This window comes from Filicampus tigris, chromosome 11 (genome assembly GCF_054856515.1).
Source record: "Filicampus tigris isolate MCC_2025a chromosome 11, RoL_Ftig_1.0, whole genome shotgun sequence".
Taxonomy (NCBI): Eukaryota; Metazoa; Chordata; class Actinopteri; order Syngnathiformes; family Syngnathidae; genus Filicampus; species Filicampus tigris.
The window spans coordinates 23,548,834-23,564,561 of NC_141227.1; the positions used below are offsets into that span (position 1 = coordinate 23,548,834).

The window sequence follows — 15,728 nt, forward strand, 5'->3', positions numbered from 1 at the left end:
CAATTTGTGGAGGCTGAGCGCGCGCGCGCGCACACACGCACGTGTGTTGTCGTCTCCCATAAAGGCATCTGCTTTAGCCTGTCTGTTGCAGCACACGGGGCGGGGGTGGACCACACATAGTAGCAGCGGCAGCAGCGGCAGCAGCGGCAGCGGCAGCACAAGAAGACGATGATGCTGAGGAAGAGGAGGAGGACGCAGCAGCCCGGCGTCTCCGCCTGTTGACGCGAGTTTGACACGCTCGGAGCACCCCGAAACCCTCCGCCCCCCACCCGCCCCCTCTCACTCACGTGCGTGTGGAGCCATGGCCAGCGCCCAGCCCGGGGTCCACGCCTTAAAACTCCAGCCTCCCGCCGTGTCCCCGACCCTGAGGAACGGCAGCAACTTCATCAAATGGGACGAGGTAAGACGGCTGCAAAAGTGCAGCGATTGCCAAGAATGCTTCTTTGTGGACTTAGTTGAGATTGGGAATCAGATGATGAAACACAAGTAGTGTCTCATAAGCGTGAGTGAGGAATCCACTTATGAAACACAATCATGTAACGAGCAATGTTTCCCACTGTCCCTATTGAGCCAAGGCACATATTTGGCGATAGAAAAATCTCACGCCATATGATCAATCCAAAAGAAAAGATCTACTCAGAAATTGCAAGACACATTATGAGATCTGGGCCTGATTTTTGAATTTTTCAGTATTTAGTTTGCGTATTTGTCTTATTAATTGACAAATGTAGACAAATGTTTTAGCTCATTACTGTTCTTAAAAGCATTTTTTAAAATTCATTTTATCTCCATTCTAAAATGAACTTTTTGTTCAAAAAAATTTCATGGATTGAAAAAATACAGTTGCTTTAAACTCATTACTCTTTCAAACGACTGTCTGTGATTTATTTTTATATTTTTTTTGTTAAACTTGCACCCCCCTATCTTATTTCTATCCTCAGAACCATTTTTCCCTATTTATTTTATGCATATTCTGAAAATGTAGTCATGTAAATGAAAATTCATTTCTCAATTATTTTTTAATTGGAAAAACGCAGTGCTATTTTGAACTCATTTACTCTTCGTGAAAATTATATTTTTTCTAATTTTATGTAAGTTCTGGAAAAAAAATGGAGTCCTAAAAATGTTTTTTTAATTTTTTTGTGGCTTTTTTAGTAATCAATTTTTTAGTTTTTCTTTTTTGATTAACTGACAAATAAGTATGTAGTTTTAAGATGATTTATTCATCCCAGAAACTATTACTTGATTCTATGATGTATTTCTTAATTATGATTTTTTTTTTTTTTGGTGCATTTTTGTGTTTTTAGCTCATTATTCTTAGAAACTATATTTTCCCCCATTTATTTATTGTACACTATGTTTTTTTTTTATTATTATTATTTTGGTATTTAGTGCGAAATCTGTCCAGGTTTTTTTTTTCTTTTTTTGTTCATTAAAAAAAAATCCAACAGGCTTGAGTTTTGTTTATTTGAACACTTTGGTGTTACTCTGTTGCATGACTGGCAACAGGTGAATGCACAGGTTCATTTCGCCTTCTGCCATCACTCAATTACCCAACCAATTAACTGAAACTCCACGTAGAATTTCCCATAGTGTTTGAGAATGACCGCATCAAGGCACTACGTATTTATGAAAAGATTTATGTATTGATTATCTTTTGGCTGAAAGCACCTGTTGATTGCATGCCAGCAACGTGTGTGTGTGTGTGTGTGTGTGTGTGTGTGTGTGTGTGTGTGTGTGTGTGTGTGTGTGCGTGCGTGCGTATGTGTGCGCGTGTGGGTGGGGGTGTGTGTGTGTGTGTGTGTGTGTGTGCGTGCGTGCGTATGTGTGCGCGTGTTTTGGTATGTTTAAGTGCCCTCACAATGGGAACGTGTGGCTGCGCGGTTGCTATGGTAACTGGCATGTCTTCCTGGACCTAAACAGACCTGATGCATAATATGACACGAGTGAGTGAGTGAGTGTGTGAGTGTGTGAGTGTGCGAGTGTGCACACAAGTGTTTTTGTATTCATTTTTATTATTTTTGTCTTACAGTTGAGCTTTTTCTCTGTGATGGTTGTTTTAAAAGAGAGTCGGTTGCCATGGCGACACTTGACAGGGATCTAGTTAGCCATCCTCAGCGTTTCGAGTTCTACTTTCCAGTCGTTGGCCTGTAAAGCCACTCGGAATGAGTCAAGCACAAACATTGGCAAATCATATTCAATAAACATTGGAATTAAAATGGTGACTCCATGGCAGGTGCTCTGATCAATTGGGAGAATAGCGGCGAGGTTGTCGATGTATATATATATATATATAATATATATATAATATATATATATATATATATATATATATATATATATATATATATATATATATATATATATTTTTTTTTTTTTTTTTTTAATTGAAAAATTTTTTTTTTAACTTTATGTAGGTTCGAAAAATGAACTCAAGTAGTTGATGATTTTTTCCATATTCATTTTTGACTGGCGATGTTTTTGTTTTATTTGAAGACTACAGCTGTGTTTGTAATGTATCTCATTTACTCTTCTCAAACTATGTATTTTTTTCCTATTCATTTTACGTATGCTCTTAATATAAACTTGACATTAATGAGGTTATTGAAAATATCCCCTATTTGTATGTTATTATTTTTTAGCTCATTTAGTCTTCTCAAAAACTGTATTCCAGGATTTCTATTTTGTGTATGTTCTAAAAACAAACCCTTGTGTTGATAAGTGAAGATCCCCATATTTATTTACCATTTGATATTTTATTTGTTAATTGACCACACAGGTCTGTTTTGAGCTCAAATGAATTCCGTGTGACCCCAAGGATCTATCCTAGATACTTTGTCCTTTCCATAAAACCGCTTTCAAATGACTTGTTTGCATGTGTTTTCTTTTGACTTTTCACATGTTTTTCCGCAGGATCTTTCCACCGTAACTCCTGTTACTCTCTTTGTGGATCCTCACGGGCTTTATCTCTACTGGACCGACCAAAACAAGGTGCACAAGCGCACATACTCGTGAGGGATATCGCAATTATGCATTTTATTTTGGACACACAAGATTTCTGACACAACATTCATGGACTGCATGGATGAGATATCGTGTTTTGAAATATTCATTTTAAGTTCTACTCAGTCACGCACCTGAAAAGTGACTTTTGACTCTACCATAGGTTTGGTTGTAGTCAGCAGGATGTCTTTTTGTTGTCCATACACACAATTGAAGCTTATATCATCATTTGAATGCAATTGAATCACAATTTAGAGATGAAAATAACAGTATGCATGCTTTACATAAATAGGAAGTGAACACATGTGCACATCCTAGGGATGCTCAGTATGTGGCCATTATCATTGATTGCCAACACGCACACGCAGTTTAGCGCCTCTGCAGGAAGCGGGATTAAGTCTATCAGTGTGTGTGTGTGCGTCTTCACGTCTTCCAGGAGACCGAGTTGTTGGATTTGACCCATGTCAAAGATGTCCGGACGGGTAGAAGCACCAAAACTACGAAGGTAACGGCAGCCTCTTCACCTTTTTTCCGCCTCCTCTTCACCTCCTTCACCTCTGTCTTGCGCGTCGCCTTAGAAACGCAATTTTGCTGCTTCCTCATGCAAGGAAAAAAAGCACATCGGGAATTATTTGCATGCTGAGGTGCTCATTGTGTATTCTAAAAGCACTACGGCTGTATGTACAGTACATAGAGTGCGTTGTGTTCTGTCACAACCATATTCTAAAATGGATTGAGTTCATTTGTGGGCTCAAAATGAAGCCTCGTGAATACTTTCCGGACACACTCACAGTATTCACAAGACCACTTTTTCTACAATTTATGTTACAGCCATACTCCCAAAATGATTTGATCATTTGATCACGTTCTTGTCTTTATTCTATCATCATATTTCTTCTTTTGTTCCATTTTTCTTTTTTTAATTCATAATGGTTTGGGGTTTTTCCACCCATCATCTTTCCCACATTTTTCACTTCAGCCTAGTTTTTTTCTTTGTCATTTCTGTTTTTCAATTTGTCCTTTATGTTATACTTCCTTGTTTAGTGTTATTTCTTGCGAAAGGGTCCCATTGTAAAGATGAAAACCTAAACAAAGCTGTACCCTGCTGGCCGTTAGGAGGCCAAGCTGCGGGAGCTGCTGGACGTGGGCAACCTAGTGGGCCGGCTGGAGAACCGCATGGTCACCGTGGTGACGGCCTCCGACATCGTCAATGTCAGCCAGATCATCTTCATCGCCTCTCAGGAGGATGAGGCCAAGGTACCATGATGATGATGATGATGATGATGATGATGTGATGGTGATGACGGTTCTGGTCCTGGCAGGTGTGGTGTGAGGAGCTCTTTTGTCTGTCTTCCAACCTGCTGAGCCACAACCTCAACAGAGACCACAGCCTCCTCAAAGCGTAAGCCAACGCGCACACACACACGCACGCACGCACAGTGTACAAATTCTTTTTGTTCCAGAGTTTTCATCGACCAATTTTTCTCTTTTTGAATTTTCGATTCTTTGTTCTGATGCATTTTTCCAGTGTCACATGTTTTCTTCCTTTTACCGCTTTGAAGTTATTCTTATAAGTTTTGTAACTTTCCCATTTATTTTCTCGTTTTTTTTTTTTATTTCCAGATTTTTTTTCCCCCATTTCCCCGAATACCCTCACCCTTTTTTCCTCCAATTCTTTTTCATTTTTTTATTTTAGTCCTTTTTTCATTTGTCATTTTTTACTTTATTCTTCTAATTTTTCTTTATTTTTTTTTTTCACATTTTCGTGTTTTTTTCATCATTGTCAATATTTTTTACATGATCCTTTTCATAGTTTTTTGTCAATTCTTTCCCTGTTTTTTATTTATTTTTATGCAATTTTTCTTTCATTGAAATTCCCATTTGTTCCCTTTTCTCTTGATTTCCTCCCCCAATTTTTGCCTTTAGTCTCTCTATTCTCTCTATTCTGTCTTGGTTTTCTTTCCTCTCCCAAAACTCTCCCAATAGATTCCGTCAGAATGCTGTAACTGCGCATAAAAAAAAAATAAATAAAAAAAAACCATCTGATTTTGTTTTTCGGCAGGTACGTGAAGTTGACTCTTCAGCCCAACGCGGAGGGCAGAATTCCCGTCAAGAAGTGAGTCGGGCCTTTTCCTTAGCCGAGCAACAATCTGCTGTCAGTCTTGAGGCCACACGCCAGCCAGCCGAGCCAATCTTCTGCAGGGACGTGCACAAACTTCATAACTTTGCACTTTCCCGTCCCCTGCTTCCCAAAATAAACTCAATTCCACGTGCACTTGGGAAAGCAAAAACAGGGACAGGATCCGGCAAGGTGCTTAATTCGGCGCTGACCTGCTAATGGGCCGGCGGCGGCGCATGTGACGCCAGGATGAAGGAAAGACGCAGAGGTTTTGGGGAGCCGGATGGGGACTTTTACCCCCTTTCGCGCTGCCTGTTCAAGGAATTTGACCAGTGCAAAATTGTGGGTCAAATATCCGCTCTTCAGAGGAGTAGCAGAAGCACTAGGAAGTTTTAGTTGCAAGTCAAAGGGTCCAATCAGATACATTCAGCACTCGAAAAAGGTTCACGGACCTTTCAAAATGACCACCTTTCTCACAGGGTCTTCTTTTGGCCCCTATAACTTAGCGAAATTTAGACAATACACTGGGTGAAAAAAAAAAAAGGAATGGGTTGCAAATGTGGTCATTTTTCCCCTCTGTCAGTGAAAGGGGCTGAGTAATCGTGATGAGGAGCAGAATTCCGATTCCGAGTGAATTGCATCTTGTTTAAATGTGGGACAATTCTCGAAAGCCATTCGGAAATGGACCGCGGCCAAGTAATCCGTGTCATCCATCCAGTCCAGGACTCGTCTGCAGTCCACTCAAGGACATGTTGGGACGGTTACAGAATTTCAAGTCATTCTGTGCTGTGAGGAGATAGTAACATGATTTATTCCCCCCCCTTTTTTTTTTTTTTTTCTTTCAGTATCGTTCGCTTGTTTTCATCAGACAGGAAGCGAGTGGAGAGCGCGTTGGAGAATTGCCGACTTCCATACGGGCGGGTCTGTCAAATTGTTTTTCTGCTTGTCAAGTCAAGTCAAGTTTATTCATATAGGCCTTAATCACAGGAAAGTCTCAAAGGGCTTGACGTGGCCACGGCATATACGCGACGCTTATTGGCGCGCTTATTGGCTCACCTATAATTGAGCAAAACATACTGTACATTTTGATGACTACTGTTTGTTTTTTTTTCAAATCAGACAAGTATTTGTGTGAACCTATAAAAGCACATAACTCAGTGAAATATTGTCCAATTTGAAATACTGCAAAATCCATCGGCATTGTTTCAAAGCCACTTTTATTTGGTCGCATCCGATCGCGTTTTCTTTGGCTCCTTTTGACATTCTGATCCCTTGGACGCATTGTGAATATTGCAAACATCAAACATTAGCCATTGATTTGCTGAGCTCCGTGTCCTCTGCATGCTCTCGCCTTTGTCTATCTGACGGCATTCATCCGACGCGCCGCTTGTGCGGTGACTCATGCTGCACTAAGGGGACGGATGAGCTTCAATCTATCCGGGTCGTCAACTTATTTGAAGGAACGATTGCGCGAATACTCCAGCACGTTTGATGTTCTTCTTGCATGCGCTCAACAGGGCGACGCAATCAAGCTGGAGGACTTCACTCCGGAGGTGTACAAGAGCTTCCTGGAGCACCTTTGTCCTCGTCCGGAGCTGGCCAACATCTTTAAAGTGCAGTGAGTGCGCCTCGCCATTCGTTTTCCTTCTTTGAGGGAGCAGCGCGGTGAGGGCGCACGCAGATGAGTGCTTGTCCTACTTGTCGGAAACACGCACAAGACTCACTTTGATGCGCGGCGGCTTTATTCCAAAATGGAATGAGTTCCTTGTTTTCAAGGGAAAATTCAAAAAATGAAAGCCTCTGAATACTTTCAGTGCATCCGCAAAGTAGTCACAGTGCTTTGCTTTTCCCACATTTTATTTTACACCCTTATTCCACAATGCATGAAATCATTTTTTCCTCAAAATTCGACAGAAAAAAAACCCCCACAGGACTATGTTGGTGTTTTGACATTTTTGAGTAAATGTGTTGAAAATAAGTAACTAAGAAATCCCATGTGCATCAAGTCCATCCAGACTCACTCATTCACATTGTCCACATTGTTTGCTGTAGCCTTTTTCCAAAAGCGAAAAAAAAAAAAAATCGACATTTTACACACAGCAAACCACCAAAACAAGGTGATTTTTATTATTATTTATTTTTACCAAACTTGTTTCAAAACATGTTTTGCAATTAAAAACAAGACAAAACAAAAAAGAAATCTTATGTACTTAAAGTGCACCTGGAAGGTATTCACAGCACCTCACTTTTTATACGCAAAACACCCCATTAGGAATATGTGAGATTTTTTTCGCACTGGGTGCCGTTCAAGCTAGGACCGCTACCGCATCCATTTTCCTTCGCGCTTGATCGATGATTGAACTCCAGGAATTCTGCCTAGCAACAAGTGTGCCGTGTCCAAGAAAAAGGAATGAAAGCCGTTTTTTCGACATGACGAAGCTCAAGTCGTGTTCCCCTCGTAGGGGAGGTGATGACGGGACCGTGTCAGTGGATCAGATGACGGATTTCATCAACAACAAGCAGCGGGACCCCAGACTCAACGAGATCCTCTACCCGCCCCTCAGGCCCGCTCAGACCCAGACGCTCCTCGAAAGGCACCTGAGCGACAAGACGCTGCTGGAGCAGGGTGAGAACAAAACGCACCCACCAGCAAGAAAAAGAAATTGTCAACAAATGGATGGATGGATGGATGGATGGATGGATGGATCACAGGTAAGCTCATTAATGTGGCGTGGATGGATGGATGATGACTAGAAAAATGAATGGTTGACAGGAAGGATCAATAATGTGGGCTGAATACGTGGATGGAAGGAAGAAAGGAAACATTAGATGAAGAAAAGAACAAAATGGAGAATGAATGGAAGGATGGATGAATTGATGACAATGAATAGTGAGTGGCCTGGCGGATGGATGGATGGATGACGGAATGGAAATTGTAATGATGAGCAGATTGTGGAAGAGAAGTTGCGTTTGTACAATGTGTGTATTCACGTGCGTGCGTGCGTTTGCTAGGGCTGATCTCCTTGCAGGCCTTCTGCAGTTACCTGTCGAGTGACGAAAACGGCGTCATCCCTCCGGACAAACTGGACCAGTCTGAAGACATGAGCTTCCCGCTGTCGCACTACTTTGTCAACTCCTCGCACAACACGTACCTGACGGGTAGGCACGCGCGCACACTCACGCCGCGTTGGGAATGCCTCCCTGTCCAGTACTGTACAGTAAGTGAATGGATTTTTAGTGAACTACACTATAGAATGTCTGTGATTTTTTTTCTTTTTTTTGGGGGGGGGGGGGATTTTTCTCTTTTTTTTTTTTTTTTGGGGGGGGGTTGGGGGGGGGGTACATGTTTCTAGCGGGCCAGCTGGCAGGGAGCTCGTCGGTGGAGATGTACCGACAGGTGCTGCTGGCCGGATGTCGCTGCGTGGAGCTGGACGTGTGGAAAGGTCGCACGGCCGAGGAGGAGCCCGTCATCACGCACGGATTCACCATGACCTCAGAGATCTCCTTCAAGGTCAACACGAACAAACACACACTTTGAAAACCACGAAGGAATTGGAAGCCTCGCCAACGTTATCGCCCAAAAACAATGGCCCGTATTTTTTTTAACACGCGTTTGTTTGTTTTTTTCACCAGGAGGTAATTGAGGCCATCGCCGAGTGCGCCTTCAAGACATCACCTTTCCCAGTCATTTTGTCTTTCGAGAATCACGTCGACTCGTGAGTTACTTTCGTAATGAAATGATTCAACTGCTTTGTCATCATGATTCGCAATAAATCCGATTTTCATTTTTTACACATTTTCTCCTACTTGAATGTTCATTTTGACCTCCTGATATATTTCAATGTCTTTTGAGCAGTTTGAAGCAGCAGGCTAAAATGGCGGAATATTGTCAATCGATCTTCGGGGAGGCGTTACTGATCGACCCACTGGACAAATACCCGGTAAGAGGTTCTCGCTCACGCAACGAAAAATGGGGGAAAAAAAAGATAAAGGCTTCTTCATGATTTTATTCCAGCTGGAGTCGGGCATGCCGCTGCCCAGTCCTCAGGAGCTGATGGGCAAAATTCTTATCAAGAACAAGAAATCTCACAAAGCCTCCGCCGGCGGCGGCGGCGGCGATGTCAAGAGGCTGACGGAGCAGCCGGCCAATCAGGACCCTGAGCCCGTGTCACCAAGCAACAACACCACAGGTATGACCAGCAACATGAGGAGGCCCGAGCCCAAAGTCCACGTCGTAAAACAGTCATTCAATCTCTTTTTTTTTTTTTTCATTTTTCATTTCACGATCAAAAAAAGACATGTTATTTTACCGTTATTTTTAATGTCATTGCTTCCAATAAGTAAATAAAAACTATCATGTGCTGCTTTTTCGTCAGAAAAGTGTTGATTCGATACAAATAAAGTAGATTTGTTCAACTTTCTATGCCAGCCATGTTAAGTGACAAAACTATGAAATGTTTTTTCCACTTGCTGGCGTCAGGTACAGCTAACCTGCGTAGCCACCTGTTGCCTCTCATACAACACAGAATTCTTTTTTGGGTGTTGAATTTGTGGGAGAACTTCCGCTTTTTGAGCAGGGGTCTTAAACTCCGGTCCTCGAGGGCCGCTTTCCTACACGTTTTCCAACTACTTCCTGCAGCAACACAGCGGAGTTTGAGAGCCCTGTTTTAGAGGGTTGATTCCAAAGACGCCCTTAGGTGTTGGGCGGCTGTTCAAGCAGGTGCTTCAGGCCGAGTGAGCGAAAATAACTTTTTGTCTTTCTGGCAGAGATGGAGGCCGAAAGTGAGGAAGATGACGATGACGACGACGATGACGGTAAAAAGGTCAGTAGTGACGTGACATGTCACAGTGCTAAACTTGACTTACAGGATGAGTTTCATTTGTTCCGTCACCAAGTTCAAATCAATTGGCCCCACTGAAATCAATTACGGTAATACGTCCCAGAACCCCACAAAAGCGCCACTTTAAAAAAAAAAAAAAAATGGAAATTCCAAGGATGTGGAAACATTTTCATGTCATGTCATGTCTAACCAGATAATCAGTTCTCAAAATAGTTGTGGATTCATTTGTGAATCGATTAGTTTTCAATTCATTGTTGCAACTCACAACAAAAAGGGGAGAAAAAAAAATCAAGCAAGCCACGGCTTGTGACTGGAAAAAACGTTGTTGTGTTTTTTTTATCCAGGGCTCCGCGGAGCGCGAGGCGGTGGCTACGGAGGAGATGTCCACGCTGGTCAACTACGTGCAGCCCACCAAGTTCAACTCCTTTGAGGCCTCCAAGAGTAAGCCAGACCATCGGAAGACAAGTGGATGTTTGCTGCGGTGGATGCCTCATCGTCTTTAATGAGGGAGAAATGTGTGTGCGTGCTGTTATTGCGTGTGTGTGTGTGTGTGTGTGTAGAGGCGGCCCGCTGTTACCACATGTCGTCATTTGTGGAGACCAAAGCTCTGGAGCACCTCACCAAGTCACCGGTGGAGTTTGTGGAGTATCCTTAGCAACGGTTGCCACGGGCGACTGCTCACATCCCGACCGCTTCTTTCTCTTTAGATATGAAGCCTTTTGAAAAAGAGCATTCGCTGAGAACTTGCGCCGCTGGAACGCGTTTGATCGATGGTGTGAATATGTAAGCCGAGTATGCCGAGCCGGAGGACATCATATTAGGTACACCCGCACTGTCGAATCAGAGCCACTACAGGAGCCGCATTGAAAATTCTGATGCATTTGGATTGACATTCTACTTGAGGTGCATGAGAGGGCCATATTATTAGGAACAGCTGTTCATATTATGTTGTACAAGCACGGTAACGAGTGCCTCCTGGCAGGGAAAAAATGAAGCGCGATCATCTTTGTCGACACAATTTTCATATTTGGATCTCATTAGATTGCGTACCTAATGATGTCGCCAGTGAGTGTATTCGTTTCTTCTTCAAGCTTCGCGACAACACGCTAGAAATTGTGCAATCTGATCCCGCTACTTCCTAAGCAGGAATCACCCAGATACAATAAATCCCAGCTGAGTCGGATTTACCCCAAAGGAACCAGAGTGGACTCGTCCAACTTCATGCCGCAGCTCTTCTGGAACGCCGGTTGTCAACTGGTAGCTCTCAATTATCAAACCATCGGTGAGGAATAGTCCAAAATGACCCTAAACCGGCTGCTCCAAACTAAAACGTCAGACTTCCTTTGTCTTTTTGGACATGGCTTTCTTACGACTTTTGTGTGTATCTGCTTACGATAGACATGTCTACCGAATCTCCTGTTGCTAAGGCAAACTCGCTGGCTTCAGTGGCGGGATTGTCAAATCATTCTAGGAATCGTTCCTTTGTGAAGAACCCCAGGAAATGGCCAAAATAAGCCCTGCTTCAAATCAAAATGTCTCTTTTCTGGCATGGCTTCTGCTGACTTTTTTTTTATTTTAGTATCTACTCATGATAGACCTGCCTCCCAAATTTCACGTTTGCAAAGTCAAACAGCTTTCGGGGGCTGAATTTTCCAAAATGCGTAGGACCAGTTTGTTTTCGAAGGACACTTCGAAAAAGACTTTTTTGTGGGTCCACTCACGATAGGTGCGCCTCCCCAATTTCATGGCACAAAGGCTTCGGGGGCTGAATGCCCCCACCCGTAAAAACGGGAGCGGTCTGAGGCTAACCCGATTTTTTTGTTGTTGTTGCTGTCGTTGCAGATCTGTCCATGCAGTTGAACCTCTTCATGTTCGAGTACAACGGCCGCAGCGGCTACAGGCTGAAGCCTGAGTTCATGCGGCGGCCGGACAAACACTTTGACCCTTTCACGGAGAACACGGTGGACGGCATCGTAGCCAACACGCTCTCCGTGAAGGTCCGCTAGTAGGAAGCGTCTTCGCCTCCTTTGAGACGAGCAGTCGCGTCGACTAGTTTTCACCCTGGGCTTTTCAGGTGATCTCGGGTCAGTTCCTCACCGAGCGCAGGGTTGGCGTCTACGTGGAAGTGGAGATGTTCGGGCTTCCTGTCGACACCAGGAGGAAAGCTCTGAAGACCAAAACCTCGCAGAACAACAACGCTGTCAACCCGGTGTGGGATGAGGAACCTGTCGTCTTCAAGAAGGTGGGGAACCGTCCGTTGCAGTCTAAAGCCCGCGACACACAGAACAATTATTCTTTTTATTTTATTTTTTACATCTAAAGCAAAATGGCAGACTTCCGTGTCTTTCTGCCATGGCTTCTTGAGCCTTTTATGCACCTGTCTAAGTTTAAGAAATAAAACCTTTGAAATGATCACATGGCAGACATGCCGTCACTTTTTTGGCATGGCTTCTTGAGACTTTTTTTTTTGTGGGTCTGCTACTGGTAGACATTACCTACCAAAAGTTCATGATGCTACAGTACGTAAAACTAACTTTAGAAACTGAATTTTCTAGGGGTTTTGTTGTTGTTTTTTTAGGAGCTCCTGGAAGTTTCCAAAATCACCATAAAATGGCCACTTTTAACCAAAATGGCAGACTTCCTGTGTCTTTTCAAGCATGGCCTCTAGAGACTTTTTTGTGGGTCTACCAATGATAGAGGTGCCTACCTGAATTTTCACAAATGTTTCAGACAAGTTGATTTTTATTTAAGCCCCTGAGAAATGACCAAAATGGCAGACTTTGTGTTTTTTCTGCCATGGCTTCTAGAGATTTTTTGGGGGGGTGAATAAACATTTTTTTGTACATATCAATGCTGACTTTGGTCAGAATGGTGGAATCATGGAATGGGGCTCTAAATTGTCCCGTTTCACGTCCTTCCCAATGTCTCCGCCAGGTGATTCTTCCTACTCTGGCCTCGCTGAGAATCGCCGCCTTTGAGGAAGGAGGGAAGTTCATCGGCCATCGCATAATTCCCGTGTCTGCCATACGACCCGGTACCTGCCTTTCCGCTACGTCGACTCTCATGTGCAGATGTCCAGGAGACGCTGCTGCTCTGAGTGTCTACCGGGACATGTTTTCTTTCCAGGGTATCGTTATATCGGCCTGAGGAACGAGAAGAACCAGTCTCTTATTCTGCCCGCCGTCTTTGTCTACATGGAAGTCAAAGACTACGTCCCAGACACTTTTGCAGGTGCGCATGAGGCCAAAGACTTTGGGGTTTTTTTTGTGCACATGAGCATGTGCTTTCCTAGTTTTAAGCTAACACATGACACGATTAATATAAATGATAAAATAACATCGGCATCTCTTTCAAAAACATGAGCCAGAAGTCTAACACAGAATCATCCAAAAAACAGGACATAAGAAAAGCAGAAGGAAACAAAGACATTATTAAGACATCTGTGACTTCAACTCACTGAACTGTTTTAAATTGTGTGTGTGTGTGGGGGGGGGGGATACAGAAAATATGGCTTGGTGCTTTTGCCTTTTTGACGAGAGTGTCTCTCATTTGCCACTTGAAGCGCCCCAAGCGTTAGTCACCTGCTAAGCGTAAAACGCGCATCCCCTCGCGGCCTGTCTTTGTGTTGCCTTCCAGACGTGATCGAAGCTCTGTCCAACCCGATTCGTTACGTCAACCTGCTGGAGCAGCGTTCCAAGCAGCTGGCCGCTCTCACGCTGGAGGACGGAGACGAGGACGCGCAGACCGAGGTCAGAAAGGAGAAGGAAGAAAGAAAGAAAGAAAGAATGAAAGAAAGAATGAAAGAAAGAAAGAAAGAAAGAAAGAAAGCTCTTTCGTTGCCTCTCGTATATCACCATGGCTGTGCGCAAAGATCGAGTTTTCAAAAGCAGAGTCCCTGTTGACTACTTTGCTACTTTTCTGACCCCTCTTAGGAATATTTAAAAACAAAAAATGTTTTAAAAAGTGAATGCCATCGTTTCCAAGTCACTTGGAGGCAAATCCATTAAAAACTTAAACCTGATTTTGGGGGTAAAATGTGTGTATTTTAATTGATTCTTTCATCATTTTTTTTGCTAACTCTGATTCCTATTTTGAACTATTCATAATATAATTCTGATGGTTTTTTTGTTTTGTTTGTTTTTTTCACATCACAAAAAGAAGCCATTCGACAGGGGTTTGTAAACGTTGTGCATCCGCTGTATATGAGTAAATACGAGTTCGTTGTACATTGTGTCTCTTTTTGGAAGGCTCCAAGCCCAGTTTACCTCCTGTCTTAGATCCAAACAACTTTTTAAAGTCATATTGATTTTGACCTTGATGGAAAATGCCTGTGCTTTTTCCAGGACGAAGCGGACAGCTGCGCCGAGCGTAAAAACGATCCCAAGTCGGCGTTGGTGGAGAACGGACTCAGCCCGGCCCCCGGGCCCACGGGCCACGCTCCCGTCGCCGCGGCGCCCAAACCCTCTGCGGCCAATCAGCAAGCAGCTACAACAGGTGAGGGTGTGCAGACTTTTGTACTGAAGGGACACATTTGGTTTGGAACATGGATAAATCGATGCAAACATGTATGTGTGTATGTATGTATATATATATAGTTTACAATTAGATGTGTATGTATGAAATAGTTCATTTTGATATCTCGCATTTCATTTTTGAAATGTCCTTTATAATTGATTTAATTAAATGACTTGACAATTACTGAACAAAAGAAAAAATGTGAAATGTTGCGTACACGCTTTGTGAGCGCTTTGCCGACCACCGACCTGGCTTGTAACACGTTTCATGACGTCATTATTTGACGTCCTTAAATGTTTCTTGTCTCGTGTTTACTTTTAGATACGGCCAAGCCGCCAGCAAAGACTGAAGATTTGGTGTTAAGTGTTTTGATAGGTCAGTCCATGCATCCTCTTTTTGGCCTCCGGCGCATTCATGTGGGCTTCACACATTTAAGGTGAAGCTAGCCAACAACCAAACATGTTGACAAAACCACAAAGGGTGTCGATTTGGTTCGCATCGGGTAAAGAATGGAGAGGGCCGTCCTTGTGCGGGCCCCCGGGGCCACACTTTGCCCGCCCCCGGTGTGATCGTTCAATCGCGCTGTGCTGTGCTGTCGGCAGACGTGCCCGTGTGCACGCTGGCCAGCCTGCAGCAGTCCAAACTGTACCAGAAGGAGCAGCGGCGTCAGTTCAAGGAGCTGAAGGAGCTGGTGAGGAGACACCAGAAGAAGACCTCGGAGCTCCTGCGAGACATCAACAACAAGTACAAGAAGACGGCCAGACAGTGCAGCAAGAGCAGGTGGGAATTTTGCCCTCACAAAATCCAGGGCGCTCGCTCCGTCACTGAATGGCGCACGCCTTTGCTCAGGAGCCCGTCGTCCGAGGAGCCCGACGAGCGTCTCCGCTCGCTGCGGGATGAGCAGCACGAGCAGCTCGTGGCGCTCAGGCAGGAGCAGTACTACAGCCAAAAGTATCTGCAGAGGGAGCACGTCAAGACGGTGAGCCCACGTCCGCTCGCGCTTCTCCGACCGAGGGGCCCGCGGCCAAGAGTTTGGGCTTTAGCAAGAGCCAAGATGGCGGACTTCGCTTGATAACGAGCATGAGGGCCACCTACAGGGCTGGAAGGGAACGGTGTCACCTCCAACCTTTTTTGGTTTGAGAACCAAACTGAACTTCTGCTTTTTTTTTTTTTTAAACTTATTTTATAAACTATTATATTTTCCTTTGTTTTACCTAAAATCTTTTTTCACTTGTGAAATGAATGTTTTT

The 15,728-nt window shown here is 43.7% G+C and overlaps 1 protein-coding gene across 3 annotated transcripts in view; it reads left to right on the forward strand.

Annotated features, from left to right (window-relative positions):
- Nucleotides 1-15,728, forward strand: part of plcb1 (phospholipase C beta 1) — a 20,280-nt gene continuing 4,552 nt past the window's right edge. Inside the window, exons 1-27 of one of the 3 annotated variants that reach the window (XM_086046026.1) lie at nucleotides 4-400; nucleotides 2,914-2,991; nucleotides 3,440-3,508; nucleotides 4,120-4,260; nucleotides 4,326-4,405; nucleotides 5,066-5,119; nucleotides 5,968-6,043; nucleotides 6,640-6,740; nucleotides 7,585-7,748; nucleotides 8,135-8,281; nucleotides 8,476-8,633; nucleotides 8,756-8,838; nucleotides 8,979-9,063; nucleotides 9,138-9,312; nucleotides 9,890-9,945; nucleotides 10,308-10,404; nucleotides 10,524-10,608; nucleotides 11,121-11,245; nucleotides 11,806-11,960; nucleotides 12,038-12,205; nucleotides 12,898-12,997; nucleotides 13,090-13,194; nucleotides 13,600-13,712; nucleotides 14,307-14,457; nucleotides 14,800-14,853; nucleotides 15,081-15,258; nucleotides 15,328-15,457. In XM_086046026.1, coding sequence (XP_085902152.1) covers nucleotides 302-400; nucleotides 2,914-2,991; nucleotides 3,440-3,508; nucleotides 4,120-4,260; nucleotides 4,326-4,405; nucleotides 5,066-5,119; nucleotides 5,968-6,043; nucleotides 6,640-6,740; nucleotides 7,585-7,748; nucleotides 8,135-8,281; nucleotides 8,476-8,633; nucleotides 8,756-8,838; nucleotides 8,979-9,063; nucleotides 9,138-9,312; nucleotides 9,890-9,945; nucleotides 10,308-10,404; nucleotides 10,524-10,608; nucleotides 11,121-11,245; nucleotides 11,806-11,960; nucleotides 12,038-12,205; nucleotides 12,898-12,997; nucleotides 13,090-13,194; nucleotides 13,600-13,712; nucleotides 14,307-14,457; nucleotides 14,800-14,853; nucleotides 15,081-15,258; nucleotides 15,328-15,457 — 3,027 coding nt within the window. In that variant the 5' untranslated portion in view covers nucleotides 4-301. Of the gene's footprint in view, nucleotides 401-2,913; nucleotides 2,992-3,439; nucleotides 3,509-4,119; nucleotides 4,261-4,325; nucleotides 4,406-5,065; nucleotides 5,120-5,967; nucleotides 6,044-6,639; nucleotides 6,741-7,584; nucleotides 7,749-8,134; nucleotides 8,282-8,475; nucleotides 8,634-8,755; nucleotides 8,839-8,978; nucleotides 9,064-9,137; nucleotides 9,313-9,889; nucleotides 9,946-10,307; nucleotides 10,405-10,523; nucleotides 10,609-11,120; nucleotides 11,246-11,805; nucleotides 11,961-12,037; nucleotides 12,206-12,897; nucleotides 12,998-13,089; nucleotides 13,195-13,599; nucleotides 13,713-14,306; nucleotides 14,458-14,799; nucleotides 14,854-15,080; nucleotides 15,458-15,728 lie in introns of all 3 variants that reach the window. The other 2 variants (XM_086046025.1, XM_086046024.1) reach the window with 2 other exon arrangements.